At 48.1% G+C, this 21957-nt stretch overlaps 1 protein-coding gene across 2 annotated transcripts in view; it reads left to right on the forward strand.

Moving 5' to 3' along the window:
- Positions 1-21957, forward strand: part of LOC138566228 (sodium- and chloride-dependent creatine transporter 1-like) — a 358699-nt gene that overhangs the window by 196573 nt on the left and 140169 nt on the right. For both annotated transcript variants that reach the window (XM_069643293.1, XM_069643292.1), the window contains exons 4-5: positions 7052-7319; positions 8585-8717. In XM_069643293.1, the coding sequence (XP_069499394.1) occupies positions 7052-7319; positions 8585-8717 (401 nt within the window). The remainder of the gene's footprint in view (positions 1-7051; positions 7320-8584; positions 8718-21957) is intronic.

The following is a 21957-nucleotide window of genomic DNA, read 5'->3' on the forward strand; positions in this document are numbered from 1 at the left end:
GCAGACGTTGTCGCCATTTTATCAAATGTTCTAGTAGTTTGCTTTCTGTGCTCCCTCGTAGTGGCTTCCCTTGTTAAAGAACCCCGAAATGTTAGCTCGCGAACATTCCATATCGGCACAGTGTGAGCAGAATAATCGGAGGGACCTTTCGGGGAGGCAGTGGTGTGTTTTCCCAGCTGGCACACGCGATGTCGGCCATCTTTTAGTATTCAATTTAGGTTAATTCCCTAGGGTCCAGGCGAAAGATCTTTTTAGGTTAATTATTTTGTTCTATAATTTGCTTACTATAATATATGTAGGTTGAACATGGTCTGAAATAGTTGAAAGACCCTGAACCCAAAAAAGTGATCTTGAGTACCTCCCCCAGGTGGAACAGTACACTGCTCTGGTGCACTAGTTGAGGAAAATGGCGGCCCTGGAACGTATTATTCTTCAAATTAATAATTGACAGAAGGCGTTTTGAATTAAAGCGTTTAATCGGCAAAGAGGTCCATTTTCCAGGCCTGCTTGAAAGGTCCTGCAGTTCAGGTGGAAAGGCATGCCAGAACTTGGGAGCTGCATGGTCAAAGGCACATGTCCACACAACACGCAATGTTCAATCTTGACCCAGATTGAACATTTGTATCTTCACTGCTACTGGTTCCGATCCTTAAATCTCTTGCCGTTATCTCTGGCTCATTGTTGTATGTCTTGTCTCTGACTTGTGCACTTTGATGCCCACGGGCGAGTAGCGCTATATAAGAATTAAAAGTAAGTACCAGCTTTCTTCTTGGCACGGTCAACCGGTTTGTAAATTTGGACCTCAAGATTCTCGTGGCAGGTAGCCATTATTTCCGATACGTAGCTAGTGCTACTAACGAATAGGCGCTTGTACGCGAGGGTGAGACGTCGGAATGTTATCCAAGCAACCAGTCAACGGCGCATCTGGCTGGAGAGACCTAATCTCTTCTGCATCTTTCAACTCCTCGCACAGCACTATTCTGTATCACTTATAGTTTAGCAATACTGCCCTTGCTCGTGCCATACAACAGACTCTCACAGTAATCCATTTTTAGCTTCAATGATTGCCCTGCATTGATACCCCTAAACAGTGCTCACGGTTCGCTTTTCCTCCGCGCCACCCTGGTGCTGGCTGAACCAGGATGAATTCTATCTGGTTTCTAACGCGATAAATATCTGTGTGAGGAGTTACACCTGTGCAGTGAAATTGTCATTCTAGAGACATGCCTAGACGCCCCATGGAAGAGTCCCTGCCTGGCGCGCTACGTGGAGAAGGCTGAGTGGGCAGGAGGGCTGCATGCCAGCCCCTTGAAAGGCTTTCAGATGAGTCGCCCAGCACTGCCACGCCCTTCTGATTCAGCTGCAAGCAGGCTTCCTCAGGGCTTGCGCCAAGCTTCTCTGGGGGCCATGAGTGAGAATCCTGCACCCACATAGTCGCACCACGCCCCCGCAACCACTTACACACGTCCTACCGGGGCGGGGGGGCTGGCCCATAGGGAACCCTAGGCCTCTTTTGTGTGGTATTTCTACATTTTCTCATAGGAAAGGGGTTGGGCTTGCTGAAAATTAGAAATATGGGGCGACTTTGAAAGTTATTACCAGGGGCTCTTTTGGTTCCAAGTCCACCCCTACTTCCTACCGCCCCTGCACGCTCCCTTGCTGTGCCCAGACTCCACTACTGTCCAAGTCGTTCCTCCATGGTGTATCTCTTTAGGGATTAAATACTATGCATGCAAATATGGGTTTCTGTTTGCACAATTTGTGAATGGTGGTTAGTTAACACCACCACACAAAGGTTAGTCGCTTTGTAAATTGTGGATGCATGAATGTCATGGTGTGGTGCCCTAGGCACATCACTACTCCATTTGATAAAGGGCCCGCCCTCGCACTTCGGGCTAAATCCCATAAGAGCCAGAGAAGCTAACATCTGTCCTGTTATTGTGCGCCGGGCCAGTGTCTCACCCCTGACTGATATTGTTAGGAAACAGATCTGCCCATGGTCCCTTTTGGATAGGTGGCGTTCGTAACGTCAACCAAGAAGGTACATTGCCAACCACAAGATGGCTTTGCGTGCATCACGTCATGTTGCGCTCGGTAGGAGGAGCTTCCTACAATCCCAGACATCAAATCAAACGGATGGATTCAACTCCCTGCGTTGCAACCTTTCCTGTTGCCTGTAACGCATACTTGCCAACATGACCCATTCCAATCTGTAGATGCTTATCCAGTTCTGTTTTTTTTTTCTTTGCATTCTGGGAATTGTAGTATCACTTTTCCCGTTATAAAACTCGGATTACAAGTACCAGAATGAAAAGAAAAAAACAAGGCTGGATAAGCACCTACAGATTGGTAACGCTCCTGCAGTACATGCTCTAGTACCGTCCTCTGATTCTCCTCCAGCCCCTTTTGTTATGTGCCTTTTACTTTACAATCCTCGTTCCTTTAAGTATTTCGTTTGCTTCCCATTCTTTGCTCTAATTACCTTCCTGGCGTGCCTTGCCCGTGTTACTTGCACTGTTCACAGAATTCATTCTTTCAGCCTCCTATCGGATTCCTTGCTGTTCAGTTGGCCTCCATCTCTACAACTTCACCAGGTGGTCTACGTTCCTGTTGGTTTTGTGGAAACCTTTACTGCATTTCAGGACATCTCCATAGCACCAAGGGTTTTTACTCCATTGGAGTTTTTCCTTTCGTTTTGTCTCCCCTATTGGCAGCCCTGTCTGTGCCAATTCAGACAGCCCTGGTATTCGGTGAGGAAAGACCTTTTTTGCACCATATAATAACTACTGCTGAGAAACCTGGTAAGCAAAAGTCTGAAAGCTATGCACTCTCATTTTGGGATGGTGTCAATCCTCGTCTTCCCCGTGTTTTATAAGGAAGGCTCTCCCTGCAGCAGAAGACCAGCAGCAAGAAGCACGTTTTGTGCCCAACCACCCAATGTATGGAATTCTCTGACTATCTCTTCCGAGGATTTCAATCTCACTTTGGGGAGGGTATCTTTCTACTTGTTCGAAAAACCTTTACCCGCAGTTTTTTTAAAATGGTTTTCTTGGTTGAAATACGGTCAAATGTGTGTATATATATATATATATATATATATATATATATATATATATATATGAGTGGGGTAAGGGAATAGGGGGTGGGAGTAGCAGGGGGTCTCCCCCTACCCTGCATTTTCAAACCAAAAAATTAGCAAATAAAATTCTGCCAAATGTGAAAAGGTCAAATATTTTCGACCAAGTAGACCTAAACCTTTGGAGAGAGGGTGGTTCCATTATCTAAACTGACTATAAACCGAAGGATAACTTACTAGCTGGGATGATAATTCCTCTTATTGAAGTGTTTGCCTGTGACATGGGTCCAGCCTGAAGTTTGTGAGTTCAAATCCATCTGGGCCGACTCAGCCTTGCGTCTCTCTGAACATGATAAATTGAGTACTGTACCATTTAAGCAATACCCCCGAGCTTGGGGGCCATTACCGCTTCAGGTAATGCCCCAGGCCCAGATCCGAGTGAAGCAAGGGCATTAGCGCAGTCCCCTGGCATTACCTGAACTGGTAATGCCTCTCCACCCCAGCAAAGGGCTTATTGCTACTCCGGGCCGTTAGACCTGGGTACTGATAGTTTCTTTTTATAGTTGTCAGACACTCTGGTGATTAGCAACTGAAAAAATGAAATAAAAATTAAAAAGTTGACTGCCATGGAACTGGATTCGTAGTCTGTTCTCCCTTTCCATGGTGCCCATTCATAAAAGGGGAAAAAAAAGTAAATTAATAAGATGGCTGCGATGGAAAGAGAGAAGGGAGTCCGTTAACCCCTTCAATGGCAGCCATTTGAACATGAGTGCTCCTCCGGGAAAGGCTTTGTCTGGCTGTTAATGACTCGGTGAGGACCAATGAGCTTGCTTGTTACAAGCCCATTGTCCCTCGCAGGGTACCAAGGAGTGATATGACCTGCTTATACCGAGGCCACGTGATCTGCCTCCAGTGCTGCATTGGATCACGGCTGATTGTACGATCACCCCCTTTCTTATGCTCACCTTCACCACTGGAACTACATAAATGATGGGCAATACAAAGGAGTGGAGTCCGATGTCCCCAAAGTGATCCATGAGAGAATGGACCACTTTACATTCCAATGCTGCTTAGCACTTGTGTATTCACACGGTAATGTATCCACTGGATTCCAACACACTTGCAACAACGTAACACGGTTCCAATTGTAAAGTTGGTGTACTTTTTGTTCTTTAGTTGAGCAATATAACCTTTAAGAAATTCATAAAAAGAAAACGGCCAATAAAATGTACAAAGTCTCAGAACAGCCTTAAAATCAAAATGAACAGGAAAAGAAAAAAGACAAATGTATCATTGGGACCTTCAAGACGTTTAAAGAATTAACATAAGAACATCGAATTTACCAAAACCAACGAATTCCTCATCACAACTCTAAACATTCTTTAAAAAAATTGTATTGCTGCAACCATCTAGTCGTTACGACCAGAAGAGATTATAATGAGTTGCCAAGCTTTCAATAAGGACCTGACCATAGTGTTGCAGTAAGTGACCAAAATGAACCGTACGCCTAGCCTCCAAAGACGGGCAGTGTAGTAGAATATGACGCAGAGTTTCCACCTGATCAGGCGCGAACCAAAACCTGCGTATCTTTAGTGCTCTCCGTGTTTCCTAGCACCCATTTCTTCGTTGGTAGGAGCAGATTTAGCCTCTGCTTCATCAGCTGGGCACGCCAAGAGCTACTTGGGGAGTTGCTGAAGTTTTCTGGATACACGCCCACTGCCCTTACATCGATTAACAGATCCAATCCAATCCCTTGAGTTTTCTCTTCACTTTGGAGCGGTGTTGCAAGACCAGAAATCCAGACCAACTCCCTATAGGCTCCACACTCCTCACAAATGGCCTCACATTGCTTTAATTAAAAAGGTGACACCCATGCATTTAAGGCAGCCCAATATTATTTTCTTAATGGAGAGAATTTTCCAAAGATAGAATTTAATGGGGGATAGGCCCAATTCATAGCGGGTCACAGCCGTGAAGTTGGTGCACTTCAAGAGCAGTTGACGCAACTGCCAACTTTTTGGGGAGGGTGCATGAGTTTACGCTCTCTTGGGGTACTTAAAATGATTCCTCTACAATGATTCAGGCCCTCCCTTCTTGGTAAAGGTGAAATTTCCAGCACAAAAGTAGCAAAGCAGTGATGCTTTCGGTTGTATACGAATTGATCGTATTATAATTGACCGAATCACAATTGACCTTCTGTACAATTGACTGAATTTAAAATGTCAATTAGGATATATATGCAGGAGGAACCTCCCCCACAACCCCCGCCGATCCCCTTCTATTATTATAAACCCAAACCAACCCATTATATATAGAAAAATAATCAAAAAGTATTGTACAGAAGGCCAATTAGAACCACTGTAATTAGATCAATTGTGTTCTGTCAATGCGGGTAATACCATGCTTTCAAGTGGGCAAAATCAGTCTTCTGGTTTCCTGATGCCGGCTTTATTTGACCTAATGGGAGTGCTGGGAGGATTTCTCAGAATTTTCATACAAAAAGCCCTGCTCAGAGCAAGATGGCGCAAAACATGTGTTCTAATTGTGGTTGTCCTCTCCTTGATACAAAAGCATCCCAGGAAACCTGCGGTGTAGTGAAGCAAATCAAATTTGTTTGCATGAAGGGTTAATGATTGTGGTTGAATTGTGTCCAGCCTTTATTCTTAGCTTTGTGGGTGAAATTGAATTTGGTACAGAGCATTGTGGCCACTATAGCCTTTGTCTGAGGGATTGCCTTGCATGCCTACTGCTTTCTGGGTTGCACGGGTTGGTTGAGAGTAGCCTTCCAGGTGCTATAGACTTTAGTCCCACGGTTGCCCTGTGGATGCGAGTGCATTGTGCGTGGTATCCTAGCTCTTTTTCCTCTATGGTTTGCTTGAGAGTATCTTTCCACATGCTATAGACTTTGGTCACACGGTAGCCCTGTGGCTGCAAGTGAGTTGTGCGTGGTATCCTAGCTCCTTGTGCTCTATGGTTCGCTTGAGAGTAGCTTTCCAGGTGCTGTAGACTTTGGTTCCACGCTAGCCCTATGGATGCGAGTGAGTTGTGCGTGGTATCCTAGCTCCTTGTGCTCTATGGTTCGCTTGAGAGTAGCTTTCCAGGTGCTGTAGACTTTGGTTCCACGTTAGCCCTATTGATGCGAGTGAGTTGTGCGTGGTATCCTAGCTCCTTGTGCTCTTGGTTTGCTTGAGAGTAGCTTTCCAGGTGCTGTAGACTTTGGTTCCACGTTAGCCCTATGGATGCGAGTGAGTTGTGCTTGGTATCCTAGCTCCCTGTGCTCTTGGTTTGCTTGAGAGTAGCTTTCCAGGTGCTGTAGACTTTGGTTCCACGTTAGCCCTATGGATGCGTGTGAGTTGTGCGTGGTATCCTAGCTCCTTGTGCTCTTGGTTTGCTTGAGAGTAGCTTTCCAGGTGCTGTAGTCTTTGGTTCCACGTTAGCCCTATGGATGCGAGTGAGGTGTGCGTGGTATCCTAGCTCCTTGTGCTCTATGGTTCGCTTGAGAGTAGCTTTCCAGGTGCTGTAGACTTTGGTTCCACGTTAGCCCTATGGATGCGAGTGAGGTGTGCGTGGTATCCTAGCTCCTTGTGCTCTTGGTTTGCTTGAGAGTAGCTTTCCAGGTGCTGTAGACTTTGGTTCCACGTTAGCCCTATGGATGCGAGTGAGTTGTGCTTGGTATCCTAGCTCCCTGTGCTCTTGGTTTGCTTGAGAGTAGCTTTCCAGGTGCTGTAGACTTTGGTTCCACGTTAGCCCTATGGATGCGAGTGAGGTGTGCGTGGTATCCTAGCTCCTTGTGCTCTATGGTTCGCTTGAGAGTAGCTTTCCAGGTGCTGTAGACTTCGGTTCCATGGTAGCCCTTGTGGATGCGCGTGGGTTGTGCATGGTATCCCAGCTCTTTGGGTTCTATGGTTTGCTTGAACGTAGCACCGCACGGTGGGGCAAGGATAATGCTCACCATGCCTTTATTCTTCTCCGCAGGCCTCGGCTTCTCGTCAATGGTGATCGTCTTCTTCTGCAACACCTACTACATCATGATCCTGGTCTGGGCGCTCTACTACCTGGTGCACTCCTTCACAGACCGGCTGCCTTGGGCCACCTGCGGCCACCCATGGAACAGCCCTGAGTGCACCGAAGTCTTCCGCCTGGACCAGTGCCACAATGGCACCCTTGGCAATGCCACTGGCACCTTCAACATCAGCTGCGAGGCCCTGGAAAAGGCGCGCTCACCGGTCATCGAGTTCTGGGAGTGAGTATGGCAGCGCAACTCCCCAGGCATCTCAATCCAAGGATGCCGCTGGCTGGCCACAGTTGGGAGTATTTGTTTGATAATGAATTCTGGGAAATTATGTGCCCACCTGTCTCGCAGCCTTCCTGGGATTTTGATATGTTCAAAAGGTCAGTGGCTTGCTAATGAAAACTGAGTTAGGCAGTAAAGTCTAACTGCCTTGTGCAGGTGACTTGGCACCCAATGCTCAAACGGTCCCTACAGTGGATGTCTACCCCCCATCTTCTACCATTATAATTTCCTTGTGGGGACTCTGTATTGTAATTGGTTATTTATAACACGCTTAATACCCAGAGGTTTCTAAGGGCGGGCCCAGGGATCGAACCGGTGTTGCTCCACGTCGTCTTGCTTCCAAGGCGAGCACGTTGCTCCTAATCTAGCCTCCTGGCCTTAAGCAGTCTACTCTGGTGTCCCAAACCAGTTTCAAGGAGCAACTTTCTGAAACCTGTACAAATAGCCAAAGGTAAATATATTGAAGCCAAGTATCTGTTAGGAAGGCTAGATTGCGCAATCCATTGCCTACCTCCTCTCATGGGTGAATCTAATATAGTTGCATTGTGTCATCATTCCCTAGTTTCAAGGTTGGTTTTGCCACAATGTTGCATGCACCCTTCCATTCTCCCTTGTTGGCTCTCGGTGTGGTGCAGATGGGCTTGCTTACGGATGTGCGGAGCGTGACTGGGCGTGCAGCATGTACCTGAGAGCTGAGCAGTGGGCAGGCATTGATGGAGTCGCGAAGTGTGCGCAAAGTGGCTGCAGTGTGCAGATGAGTGGCAAAGGTGTGGAGTGTGTAGGACCTATGCAGGGAGTGCAGACTACATGTGCAGTGTGCGTGGCTCAGGGTCACCTTGAGGATGTGCTGAGGGATTGTTCTGGTGCATGGCTGAGGGTGCGCTCTGGGCATTGTTGAGGGGGTGCAGCGGAGGAGACTGGGTATGCAGAGTGAGTGGTTTAACCTGTGCTGAGTGTTGGTCAAATGATGGCTGGCTCCGAGCTCATTTGTAAGCCCCATGACCTTCTTGGCTCTTTAATATTGGTTTCTGCTCCTAATGATGGTGCAATGAACCAGAGGTGGCCAACATGACCTCAATATCAAGCATAGAGTTGCATATTCACACAGTTCGCAGTTCCCCAGAATAACTTAGTTGGTGAAGTATGTCATGGAAGACTAAATGCCTAATTATTATCTCTCCTACCCCCAACCCCTCCCAAACAATCCTTTGCAGGAACAAAGTGTTGCAGATTTCAGGGGGCCTGGACGAGCCGGGGAACCTGAACTGGCAGATGATCCTGTGTCTCTCGGTCACGTGGGTGATCGTCTATTTCTGCATCTGGAAAGGGGTTAAGTCAACGGGAAAGGTAAAGCAGTCCAGGGGTATGTTGGGGTGGAAAGGGTGGGGTTTGCCTAAGGGAGACACCTGCGGGATTCCCCACCTGGGCGCTGCTTCTGAAAGGCCAGCAGAGGCGTGGCTGAGACATTACTGTCTTTGACTGCACTCTTGACTGTACGCCAGATCCACTGGCAATGTCCCTTTATTCCCCTCTACGCTATCCACTGCTGGGGCATGTAGTAACAGAACACACAACGCTTTGCTACATGGCAACGAATGACTATCCATTTTCTTGATGTTTCAATCATGTATTATCTCGTTCTTATTGTTAACACAATGTCCTATCCATCCCTAAGGTATCCATCTAAAATATCAGATGAATGTAATAAGTGATTTTTTTTTTTTTAACATTAGTTCACCTCTTTCTTAATAAAGCTAGTCTTTGATTTTGTAGAAATGGGTACAGTTATTTTATGAAATCTTCTTGCAGTTAAAACCTACTTCCTCAACTATCCTCTCGTAGAGCTGTTTCGGTCATTCAATTATTCTCGACATTCTTCAGGCTGCTATTCTCCCTTGGAGTTTGAGGGACTGCTGTGGGGAAAGAACAAGATTACAACTATAAAAAAAAATGCATAAAGGCAAAGCTGTTCTTCAGTGATTGCTTGCAGACTCATAACTTTGGCGGTATTTGTTGTGGTGATAACTCTGGTCCAGAAACTGTATTACCGTCCTAACAAGCAGTAACAGTAATTCACTGCATTATTTAGTGGGATGGTTAATCCCCCATTCCTGGAGTCCCATTGGCCTTCCTTTGGTGATGGACAAATTTTCCGCATATGTAATTCAGCCTCAGCGTTTACCACCCTTATAAGTGGGGGTAATGCTGCCGCTTAGAGCCAGGCAGATTTTTACCACATGGACCCTGAAACATAATTCTGTGGAGTAGTAAAACAGGAGATGTTCCAAAATACCACCTAATTTACCACTACTGCTTACCTCATGAGACACTTGATATGGATCCAGAAGCTGATGTTCAATGTTTTTTTGGGAGGATCCTGGGCTCCTCCTGTAAGCAAGCATATAGCAATCGCCCAATCGTTTGGAGGAATTTAGTTTCCATACTCTTAACTCCTCCAGTGCAGTGTATGGGCACAATGCCCTCCAGTTCTTTGCCTTCTTGGCAGCCATTAATGCTTGCCCTCAATCAGGGATGGAACCCTTTCCAGATCGACAATCCTTTGTATTCAATTCGCTGTGGAGGACTATTTGGAAGCCTTGATAGCAGTGTGTTACAGGGATCCATGTGAGTGTTACTAACGGCGCGTGCAGTGCTCACACATACCTTGGGGTTGCCTATTTAGAAGCCTTTCCAGAGTTGCCAGGAGTGCATAACACAAATCCTTTCCTACAGATCCGCCGTGGCTGTTTTGAGCCTCCGCGCCCTAGATAAAGCATGATTTCTTGACTTTCTCATGGGCGAGCACCAAGGCATCATGTGTGTGCTGCAAACCCCTATTCTAGAGGTGAGCTGTTCCAGGCCCTGGAGAAAATCTCTTAACAAGTGTTGGTCAGTGCCGTTAATTGGGGGCGATGGCTTGGAACCCCTTTCCAGGTCATGGATTTAGCTAGACTAGCTCAGTGTTTTCTGAGGAGGTTGGAGAGGTTGGGCTTTAGCTACAATGAAGGATCCTTGTCATAGGGAGGATCCGTAGATCCGTAAATCCCACCCGATACCATTTTACTGGTCGGGTGAGGAATCCACTCCATGCCATGGAGCGTGTTGCCGTGGTCCGATACCGTTCTACTGGTCTGGTGAGGTCTGCACTCCAGGCCATGGAGCTTGTTGCCGTGGTCCGATACCGTTCTACTGGTCGGGTGAGGTCTCCACTCCATGCCATGGAGCGCGTTGCTGTAGTCCGATACCGTCCTACTGGTCTGGTGAGGTCTCCACTCCATGCCATGGAGCGTGTTGCCATGGTTGGCTGGAGTTTGCTTTCATTATGGAGAATCGTGGGATCAGCCTCGGTCTTTCCTTAGTTGTATTGGGCAGCAAAATGCTCCGCTATTGTGCAGGTTCTCCAGGTGTGGTGAGATCCCATTTTTGCTGAGTGGAGAATGTGACACTTCTGGCGTTTTGAGGGTGGAGTGAAAGGTTCTAACTTTATTATAATTAAATCAACTAAAATCAAGTAGACATGCAATGCCGTTAGGTGAAATAGAAGCCACTGGGAGGCCTTCATTCCATGCCATTGTGTAGGTTTCACTTGTCAAGAACTGTTCTTTACCAGGTTCTACAGGTGAGCACTCAATTTGCTATTGGGCAGGTCCGAGAGGTCGGCAGCCCTTCTGCCATTGGGCAGGTCCGAGAGGTCGGCAGCCCTTCTGCCATTGGGCAGGTCTGATAGGTCGGCAGCCCTTCTACTGTCGAGAGGTGGGCTGCCCTTCTACTGTCGAGAGGTCGGCAGCCCTTCTGCCGTTGGGCAGGTCCGAGAGGTCGGCAGCCCTTCTGCCGTTGGGCAGGTCCGAGAAGTCGGCAGCCCTTCTGCCGTTGGGCAGGTCCGAGAAGTCGGCAGCCCTTCTGCCATTGGGCAGGTCCGAGAGGTCGGCAGCCCTTCTGCCGTTGGGCAGGTCCGAGAGGTCGGCAGCCCTTCTACCTTTGGGCAGGTCCGAGAGGTCGGCAGCCCTTCTACCGTTGGGCAGGTCCGAGAGGTAGGCAGCCCTTCTGCCGTTGGGTAGGTCCGAGAGGTCGGCAACCCTTCTACCGTCGAGAGGTCGGCTGACCTTCTGCCATTGGGCAGGTCTGAGAGGTCGGCTGCCCTTTTGCCGTTGGGCAGGTCCGAGAGGTAGGCAGCCCTTCTAACGTTGGGCAGGTCCGAGAGGTCGGCTGACCTTCTGCCATTGGGCAGGTCTGAGAGGTCGGCTGCCCTTTTGCCGTTGGGCAGGTCTGAGAAGTTGGCAGCCCTTCTGCTGTTTGGCAGGTCTGAGAGTTCTGGACCCCTTGTGTCATTGAGGTCCAAAAGGTTGGCATCCCATTTGCTGTTGGACAGGTCATAGAGGTCGGCTGTCCTGCCGTTGGACAGGTCATAGAGGCCGGCGGCCCGTCTGCTGTTGGACTGGTCATAGAGGCCGGCGGCCCATCTGCTGTTGGACTGGTCATAGAGGCCGGCGGCCCGTCTGCTGTTGGACTGGTCATAGAGGCCGGCGGCCCGTCTGCTGTTGGACTGGTCATAGAGGCCGGCGGCCCGTCTGCTGTTGGACAGGTCATAGAGATTTGCGGCCCACCTGCTGTTGGACAGGTCATAGAGATTTGCGGCCCGCCTGCTGTTGGACAGGTCATAGAGATTTGCGGCCCGCCTGCTGTTGGACAGGTCATAGAGATTTGCGGCCCGCCTGCAGTTGGACAGGTCATAGAGGTCTGCGGCTCGCCTGCGGTTGGACAGGTCATAGAGGTCTGCGGCTCGCCTGCGGTTGGACAGGTCATAGAGGCCGGCGGCCCGCCTGCGGTTGGACAGGTCATAGAGGCCGGCGGCCCGCCTGCTGTTGGACAGGTCATAGAGGCCGGCGGCCCGCCTGCTGTTGGACAGGTCATAGAGGTCTGCAACCCGTCTGCGGTTGGACAGGTCATAGAGATTTGTGGCCCGTCTGCTGTTGGACAGGTCATAGAGATTTGCGGCCCGCCTGCTGTTGGGCTGGTCATAGAGGCCGGCGGCTCGTCTGCTGTGGACTGGTCATAGAGGCCGGCGGCCCGTCTGCTGTTGGACAGGTCATAGAGGCCGGCGGCTCGTCTGCTGTGGACTGGTCATAGAGGCCGGCGGCCCGTCTGCTGTTGGATAGGCTTCATAGGTCTGACATGCATAAGTAAATCCACAGAAAAACCAGCGAGTATTTTCTTTTTTGGCACCAAAGACATACACAGGTTTCCTTTCCATGGCTCAATGCTATTAACTTTTAGCACATGGGGCAGTGGGTGTGGCGGGGGCTGTGGGGCAGTCTTCCAATGACCTTGTGGAAGAACTAATTCAACTAAGGTCGCCTTGCATAACACATTTTGCAGCCATGCGGAAAACACAAAGCTTTGGGTTGAGACCCCTGGATGATTTCTTCTGCAAAATGTAAACCATTCTCTTGTTTGTAGGTCCGAGCAGGTGCAGGACAACTTCTGTCTTGTTGCTGCTTCATCGAGCCTCGTGCCCCCAGAGACCCTTATTCAGCTGTTCCACGAATTCCTTGGTCTCCTAATGCCAGTTTACCACCACAGAACCATAGATGAGTTATGGACCCAATAGTATGCCTGCCTAACCTTCTGTGGTGGAGCCTACCTTGCATTCTCAGTTTCCTGCTAACCCTATAAGCCCACCCTAAATCTAACCCACTAGATGGCATTTTGGACACCAACCACTGCTGGCTTGGGGCCAGGAAACCACCTGCGTTAGCAGAACTGTTACCAGAAATGTTTACTAGTTATACAGGGATATCAAGGCTGGAAACTGCGAGTGAGCGTTGTTTTGATGAATTGTTGTCTTCTAAAGGTTGAAGGAAACTGTTCTCGCGAGAATCGGTCACTTCCAGTCCTGGTCGCAACCCTCTATCGTTCTGCCCAGCACATGGACGAGGGGGATTCCATGTCGATCCGCGGAAGCTCCTGGTGTTTCTGATCGCCCTATGTAACTTCGCTTTTATACTGCGCACATCACCACTGTAGTGCCGAGACCTTGTCCGTATGGGTGAACTGTGACCCCTGCCCCCGAAACAGACTGGGGTCTGCGGGGTGCTAAGGAAAAGGTGACTAGGAAGTTCCATAGAGGCAAAAGGTGGAAAAGGTGACTCGGAAGTTGCAAAGAGGCCAAAGTTGGAGAAAAAAACTCAGGCAATCGCAAAAAGTGAGAGATAAGACAAGGCTGAGTGGTAGTGATTGCTGGGATGCATGCATATTAGTATGGCCTTAGACCAAAAGGGTCATCAAGTGTACGGAGCTGTCCATATTGGATACGGCGAATCATCTGGTCAGTAAGTGGTGGCATGTTCTATTGGAATTATTTTAAGTAGAGTTAAGGATGTGTGATGGCCTTTAGATGTCCTGACGAGTTCCTGTGAGGGGGCCGGCAGAGGTGTCGGAGCGCAAAGATTCGGCTGTGTGCTACATGAAAGTCGGGAGAAAACCAAAGCACCATATGACCATGAATCTGACCCCGGCCCATACTAGGATAGCACCCCATGGAATGGAGAGGATATAAGGTACGTCCATCCTATTATAGATTGTCACCCTCCCTCAGCGTCCTATAGGGGACCATTGGACGTTAAGAGTATGGCGCTTTGCTGTGCACTGTTGGATCGAACCTGGACAGTAAAAGTGGATAGGTCCTCCCCTATTTCACCAATTGACAACAGTTTATAGCAACATTAATGTAATGCGTGTTTGTTTACAATGAGATATCAGTTAGAAGAATACCTGGAAATGGCCAGTCGTTTTCCTACGTTTGGTTATGATATGGCATTTATAACGCGCCTATACACAAGTGTTTCAAGGCGCGACGAGGCAAGGGAGGGGAATAATGGGGACCTACAACGATCCTACTAGGCCAGGTGTCCTTCAGATCGCGCACGTGCGTTGGAAGGGAGGAAGGAAAGTGCAGTACATGGAATAGATAATAACAATAAGTAAAATAGCGGCCAGCATGTGGCAAGTGCATGAGAAAGTGCGGACATCAGCTGTCGAGGTCTGGTGGGGACTGTAGGGATACAGAACAGTCTCCAAGTGCGGGGGTTGCCAGGGGGTCAGTGCAGGTGTGTGATGCTGGCGGGAGAGGGACCTGGGCCAGTATCAGCCAGGAGGTCAGCAGAGGAGAGGAGGAGAGAAAGCGGAAGCAAAGAGAAAGGTTTTGAGGTTTCCGGAAACGCAGATGGTTCTCCTCAAGTTTAAGGGAGGCTGTTCCAGAGGGAGGCCCCAGCCGAGGAGAGTGATCTACCAGATGTAGCCGGCATCTAATCAAGATTCAAGTATAGCAATCAGGCATGTCCAGACTAACAGCAAAGTAAGCAGAAGATTAGTAAACTGCATCCCTGGTGGTTACTGTGTGGTCAATGCGCCTAACGAACCAAAGTTGGATGTTAATATATGCAGAAGTGGCTGACTAGGCTAATCTATGCCGAACATTAAATGCAGCTGTTCAATCTAAGGCTGTATTTAAATGTTGCAAAAAATAAAGAACACTGAGCAATCATACCACTACTTGCATCGTCTGAACGCATGTTCCTTGTGACAAACCCAACAGAAATGTTGATGAAGTTATGCGATGACCACGGCTACGTACTGTGCATTCCGCAGCTACACACCATCATGCATGACTTTGGTCCCTTTATGCAGGACCGCAAATCGCAACAGGGTGGTAGTCACAAGTGGCCTAAAGTTTCGATGTTCATTGGTTGAGCGGGAGGAATGTTCTGCGGAAGGTGGCGGCCAAGCCAGGAGACAAGCCGACTGGACTGTGTACGTTCCAGGACTAATCTCCTTCTCCAGAAGATCTTCTGCAGAGTGATTTCCACAGTGTGTTTGGGAGTTACTAATAGCGTTGTGCAGCGTACTTTGTTGCCGTGGGGACCAGAACTGAATAATATTCTAGTGCTTCTTGAAGTGGAAAAGGCCTCACCTCGGCTATGCAGTAGATCTGGCGGTGAGTAGGGTTGCGTGCCCAGTGTGAAGATTAACTTCCTGAGCTACTTGTGAGATCTGCTTAGTGTCACTTGTGCTTTGCTGCTTTCAATCACCGAGACTGCAGGGCTGTCCAACTCCGGACCCCAAGGGCCGGGATCCTGGCAGGTTTTCTGGATATCCCTCATTGATATTCATGAGAAAGGATTTGCATACATTTAGAATCCAAATATGCAAATGTGTCTCAAATATTAATGAGGGATAGCGTGAAAACCACACAGTATTCTGGCCCTCAAAGCCTGGAGTTGGACAACCCTGCGAGTAACGCTGCACAGCTCTTGCCCCAGGCATGGTACCTCATACAGGACATTAGTGAGCAATGATAAATTGGCAAACCTCTTTTGCAGCCACATGAGGTCCTTATTTAATAATGAACTTGTTTTGTGGATGCCAACCCCATTTATTTATTTGTTTATTACATTTGCTATACACTCAGACCCTGAGGTATCACGGCGTAGTTACAGACGGTGCTTAATGACATTAAGCAAAGCGTGTATTAATAGAGGGCGGCAATTGATGTCTTTGTGTGTCCGTCTGGGTTGTAGCTTCATTTGTTGCAAACAGGTTTGTGGTGGTGAGTTGAATTCCCCAATTGGGGGCATGGATGCAGTGCGGTTGTACCGATCATGTGTGCTTGTTGCCATTGAACAGAGTATGTTGGTCAAGTAAGATGTCTATTTGAGAGGCATCGAGGTGGTGCAAGTGAGGTAGGGGCAGCAGTGGGGGTGGCGGGATACCTGTTCTGTGACCACGTCATGTTGAGTACCGTTGCGGTTGAAGACCCGGGTGAGGTGCCAGGTCCGGAGAGAGGCCCATTCTGCTTGGAAAGCCGAGGGGTGCGTATGAAGCACTGGGTTGCCTTCAACCTGTTGAACCCCACAAAAGATGCTCTGCCTACGGATTTGGCACCAAAGACCCTGCCTCTAGAAAGATGTATTGAATGACAGCACCAACTTTCAACTTTGCTTTCTTTGTTTCATTCAACCATGGGCAGTGGTGGCTGTGTTTGTTTGTTTTTTTTATTTTATTTTTTATTGTAGCGGGCTAATGGTTTCCTCCAAAAATGCGGGAACCCGCACCATACCAGGGGATCACGGGGGTTTCTCTCCCCAAGAAATTTCTAATAAATCCTACCAAGTAGGAGCAATTATTCTGCTGCATTCACCCCTGATGCCCAGTAGAAAATGCTCTGCCGCAGTAAAGCCACATGGTCAGACTGGACCTATCAATATGGGCCAGTACAAATGAGGACTCTCATCATGCGGCATTCCTAGTGCCCAGTAAAACAAAAATGCTATGCTGTAGTGAATATTTGGTATGTCCAGTTTGCACAACTATTCACATCACCAATACGCCCCCAACGCCCATATAAAAAGCCGGCTGCACAGCTGGTACACAGGCATCCGCATTCCCCAATGATCGATTATACAGCATTCATTCGTCATTCACTTGGACTCTCACGAGCACCTTCTCACCCACACGGAATTAATATGCTCTCATATAAACACATGCACTGAAACCACATACACTCTCGTTCACGCACATACCTAAAGTTATGAACCCTTGCATACACGCACACAAATAAACATTAGTTCCTCTCGTCTCATGACACCGCTCTACTACTATTCTTCCCAGACCACACGTCGTACTCCATCCCTCTGTCCATCCTCCAACTAGTCTCTTGGTCCGCTGCCTGCTCTCTTGACCTCACCCTAACAACCAACACTCCACCACCCTCCCCCCCCCTTCCGTCTATAATGAGGTCCTGCAGGTTCTGTACCGCCTTCCCACTTCCATTGGATGCAGCGCCCACCTGACTCTAGGGACCAATATGTGTACATGTCTTTTCCCTAATAATTAGGTTGCACACAGGAAAGGATTCAAAAACCCCTTTGAGCCCCCCCTCCCCTCCCCACACAGTTTTCCAAATAGTCTCTGATGGTGTGATAGCAGCTGGGGGGCTTAGTCTGCTTGCCACTCTCTAGTATTCCCCTTGTTGCCAATTGGGTTTTGGGAGGGTTTCTGTCCTTCCTGTTCTCTTGAACTCTTTCCTCACTCGCCTGGGGTCTGTCTGGGGTTGGCAGGCCATGTGTTTAGTGTCTCATTTCTGTTTGGAATGGAAATTTCCAGTCCATTCCCTGACTTCTTGAGCCCGTTCTTCTGGCTCCAATCTGGGAGTTGAAGTCCTGAAATGGAAAAGAGAGACTTTGTCTCTTGATGCCGTCCGGTACATTTTATGATCAACATGCATGGCACATGAGGGGGTAATGGGGACTGGGATGACCCCAACCTCCTCTCCCCATTACTGGGAGTAGTGTGTTCCCCGTGACAGGGTCCTGGCAATGACACTGTCTCATAGGGCTACATGCAGCTCACTCTCACACACTTCAACTAAGCAGGACGCAGGCTGCAGGCCCTCAGAAGCTGACATGCTGTGTTGCTCCTTCAAGGGGTGACCATTTGCCAGAAGCCTGCGGAGATGAGTGACTTGTAAACTGCATCTGAAACATTCCATGCCGTGTGTATCCCACCCACCGCACCCAATGTAGCAGATTGCAGGAGGGTGTCCAAAGCACAGAGTGCTGTGGATTGCACAACCTTGGGGCGAGAGAAAAGCACAGTGTGTCTTTGCCGCAGAAAACTGCGAGGTGTGCTGGACCTCTGAAGCCATTTCTTTTTGCTTTCGGCCCCAGCTTCGCCATATTTGGCCACTGAGGAGTGTGTGGTGAGAAACGCTGAATGCCTGTGCAGTTGCCAAACCTATTGGTTTTGTCATTGTATATGTTCGTGATGGTCTTTCATTGCATGGCGCGACATGGGTATCTGGAGTGGGAGGGGGGACTCCTTGTGCACTAGGTCAGGGTTCACTTAACCATTTGGCCATTTGGGTCAGTAAGGAATACAAGTTTATTGCTAATAAAATGAGCCGTTCGTGATCTTTGGCAGTTTAGCTGCTTCCATTTTTGTGAATATATGAATTCCCTGGAAGAACCATGGAGCTCTATAGCTGGAGATGTGATGCACAATTTGAATTCCATATTTTTCCAAATGGAATGCAGACCAGCCAATCTCTTTAAGGATCTTGGTCAGGGGTCACCCCCCTCCCCCTCCTTTTGCTTTACTGGCTAGGGTTGGTGGGAGTCGTGGTGCAAACACTATAGTGGCAGAACCTGTTTAAACCATCTTGAGGCCATAGGTTGCAGACCCCTCATCTAGGTGCAGGAAAATGGCGGGGAGGGGGAACTCTTGAAGGTGTCCAAAAGATACAACTTTCCACCAGCAGGTTTTGGCAAACTGGTGCTCAAACAGTGATTTTTTTTAACCCCACCAGAAGACCTGGAATTCCTGGCTTCTTTTACATTTTTTTTGGCTTTTTTCTGGCCATTCCAAGAGCACGTAATAAGGGGCTTAAATGAAGCACCTTGTAACTCCTTTTCAGCTGGTGTCTTTAAACCTCCAATCTGTCGATTCTCCAGCAGAGATGAACTATGGGGTTTGTGGCAAGCCAGCAGGAGAACTCGGACCAGAGGACATGATATCAAAGGGTTTTATTCAACGTAAATAAAAAAAAACCTGCCCCAATTGCTTAATGGGAAGTACCCTTCCTAACATGCTATACTAAAGGTGCTCGTCAATCGTCAAAATAACAAAATTATCCTCTACCCAAACCTATGTTTTAAATTGGACCTACCATTTAGACCACATCATCAAAGAAAACAAGGCAGTGTGTCCCGCCCTGAGAGTTGTTCACCCTGATCTCACTCAACTTTCCAGGAATCCCACTGGTTTTTGGGTCAAATGTTCATCGTTGGAAAACAGTTCCAGGTTTAACAGTTCTTGCATTTCTTGTTAAAGTTCAAAAGGGATCTCAAGTTTCCAGAATAAAGTCTCAAGTTCCTGAAAGAATCAAATGCACAAGTTGCTGTAGGCAGAGGTATACTCCATCAGTCTCTCTGCATCACTTACGTGAGTTTCTCCAGGCTATGTTCATGTCTTGGTTGTCTGTGTTCCCCTTGAAGTTGTTCTCCACTTGTCTTATTGGGTACCCTCTGGCTCCCTTGGGTTCCATTCTCAATGATTTCCGAGGGGTATTGGTGATCCCTCTTCACATATGCCTCCCTTGGTTCTTGAGAGCGTCTGTGAGCCGTTTGGCTGATTATAATATTTAGGTTTCCTGGGCTCCGGTAACCCTTATTGTTTCCTTCTCTCTCTCTCCAGGCCTTTAGGGGCCCTGGTAGGAATTTAGGGTAATCTTTCCATCTCCCACGTTCACTCTCTGGTCTCTCCACCGCCCTCCACTATGAGCAACGCTTCGTGCTCTGGGTTCAGCGTTGTTTTTCGGCTCCTGGTCCAACAAGTCCTTTGCGTGGTCACGCCTCCAGATAAGGCCTCGTTTCTGCACTGCTCATTGGCGAGGTCTCTCCCCTTTTCCGGTCTCTGTCCGCACCACAGCCGACACTGCTGTGGAGCGCAGCTCCACCCCTCAATGACCTCGGAGGCGTATCTGAGTATTACTTCTCTTCCATTCAAGTGCGATTGTGCCTTTATTCCCGCTCCGTGACGCAAATGGCACATGTTTATGTCCAGTTGTCAAGTCCACTGATAGACCAGCATTGTCTTGAGCCAAACATCCAAAGACACTTTGTTATTTTGAGTCCCACAATTGAATGTAACATATATTTTTCGAATTCTTATGTATGCAGAAAATGTCTTGGTGATAGGGATTTCCTTATGGGAATGGGAGTCCTTGTCACTTGAGGGGAGTCCGTGCCAGTGAGGTCCTGCTGTCCCTACCCCCTTGGGGCCATTTTGCTTAGCAGGTTTACCTCTCTAGCCTCGAAGAGGTTGGATTGCCCCAAGGAACAAGGGACGAAACCTCCAGATTTGTTCCATACACCGCTTCAGCGACAAGAGGGAAACATCTAAGAAAATCCAAATTTCCTTGATCTTTGCCTTTACAATGTTCGACAGAAAACCAGAAAGGGTATAGATCCAAACACCACCTCATAACCCGGGCATTTGAATCTTTTCTGAGACTCAACCAGGTTAGAGGCGAATGGCCAGTTACTAGTCGGAATTCTATGGCTAGGGCTGTCAACTAGACGGTGGCGTGGGCCTGTTCCTTAGGAAACAACCTCCTACTGGTACAACGGACAGGGTGTTCTAGTCCATGTCCTTTGAAAAAGGACTGCCCCAGGCCTAATTTGAAGGCATCTGTTTGAAGTGTAAACTCCCTGTTTAAATCGGACATTTTCAGCACGGGTTCCTGGCATCGTATTTGTTTTAGCCTCTCAAAACGCCTCTAATATGCCTCTCCCCAGATCAATTGAAGAATGCACAGCCTCAAATTTATCTGTGAGGCTTGCGGCTAGCGTGGAATAATGGAGAACAAACCTCATGTTAACCCCAGATAGGGTCAGAGATCTTGCTTGGTCTTGGGAACGAGTGATGAGTATGGCCTTGACTTATTCTTTTTTGGGCTAAATGACCCATTCCCCATGGAGTATCATAGATACTTCACCACAGACTGTGCAAGATGGCGCATTTTTGGGTTTTCACGTAGGCCTGCTTTCCTTGAGGCACAAGTGATCTTGTATAGATGGTGCATTTGCTCACGCTAGGTGTCACTATGTAGAACTATATTGTCCAAGTGGGCCCCTGTGAAATTAGAGTAGGAACTAAGCACTCTATACATTAGTCTCTGGAAGGTTACGGGGGCCCCATGTAGCCCAAATGGGAGGACTTTAAACTGTAAGGGCCCCTGGCATGTAGAAAAAACGGGTTTCTCCCTATTGTCTGGATTCAGGGGGACTTGCCTGTATCCCTTCAGGTATAATATATATCAGGCGGTGCCTTGTTTTTCGATAAGCTCACCTATACCAGGCATAGGATAAAAGATTGAATTGATTTTTTGAAAATTAATACAGAACCTCCAGCTTTTGACCAGGGACTCTCACAGGGTTCAATTAATTCTCTCTATCATGGATGTAAGCTCTTTCTCAGTTATCTTTATTCAGGCCTCTGGAATTTGGTATGGTTTTAGATTCAAAGTTTGTCCTGTGTGAGTGCGAATAAAATTGAAAGTTCCAAACCTGACCAGGTTCTGCGGAGACAACTTCCAGGAATTGTGCTAATAGATCATGGAGAGCTTCCAACTGTTGAAGGGGCAGGTCGTCTAGTTCTTGGTCAGTTAAAAGAGTGGCCATGGTATCGTTCGTTTTCTCAAAGGGGTCGATTTTCCATTCCTTTAAGAGATTGACATGATAAATTTGACTCTTTAGAGGGCCTTTTTTCTAAAATATTATAGGGGCCATGCCATTTCGAAACCATTTTCGCTTTGAGATTGGTAACAAAACTAAAACTGAGGTCCCTGCGGAAAAGGACCAGGGTCACAGCTAGTTTATGATGTGGCATATTTTGGTGTTTCTGGGCTTCACCTAAATGTTCCCCAATTTCTGGGACTGTGGCCATGTGGCTCTCATGGTTTTGAGCTGTCTGGGATATGGGTAAAGTGGCCTCTTCCCTTTCCTCCCAAGTTTCCTTGAGCATGTCTAAG

Source organism: Ambystoma mexicanum, chromosome 2p, assembly GCF_040938575.1.
Source record: "Ambystoma mexicanum isolate Mex_15411 chromosome 2p, UKY_AmexF1_1, whole genome shotgun sequence".
NCBI classification, from domain to species: Eukaryota; Metazoa; Chordata; class Amphibia; order Caudata; family Ambystomatidae; genus Ambystoma; species Ambystoma mexicanum.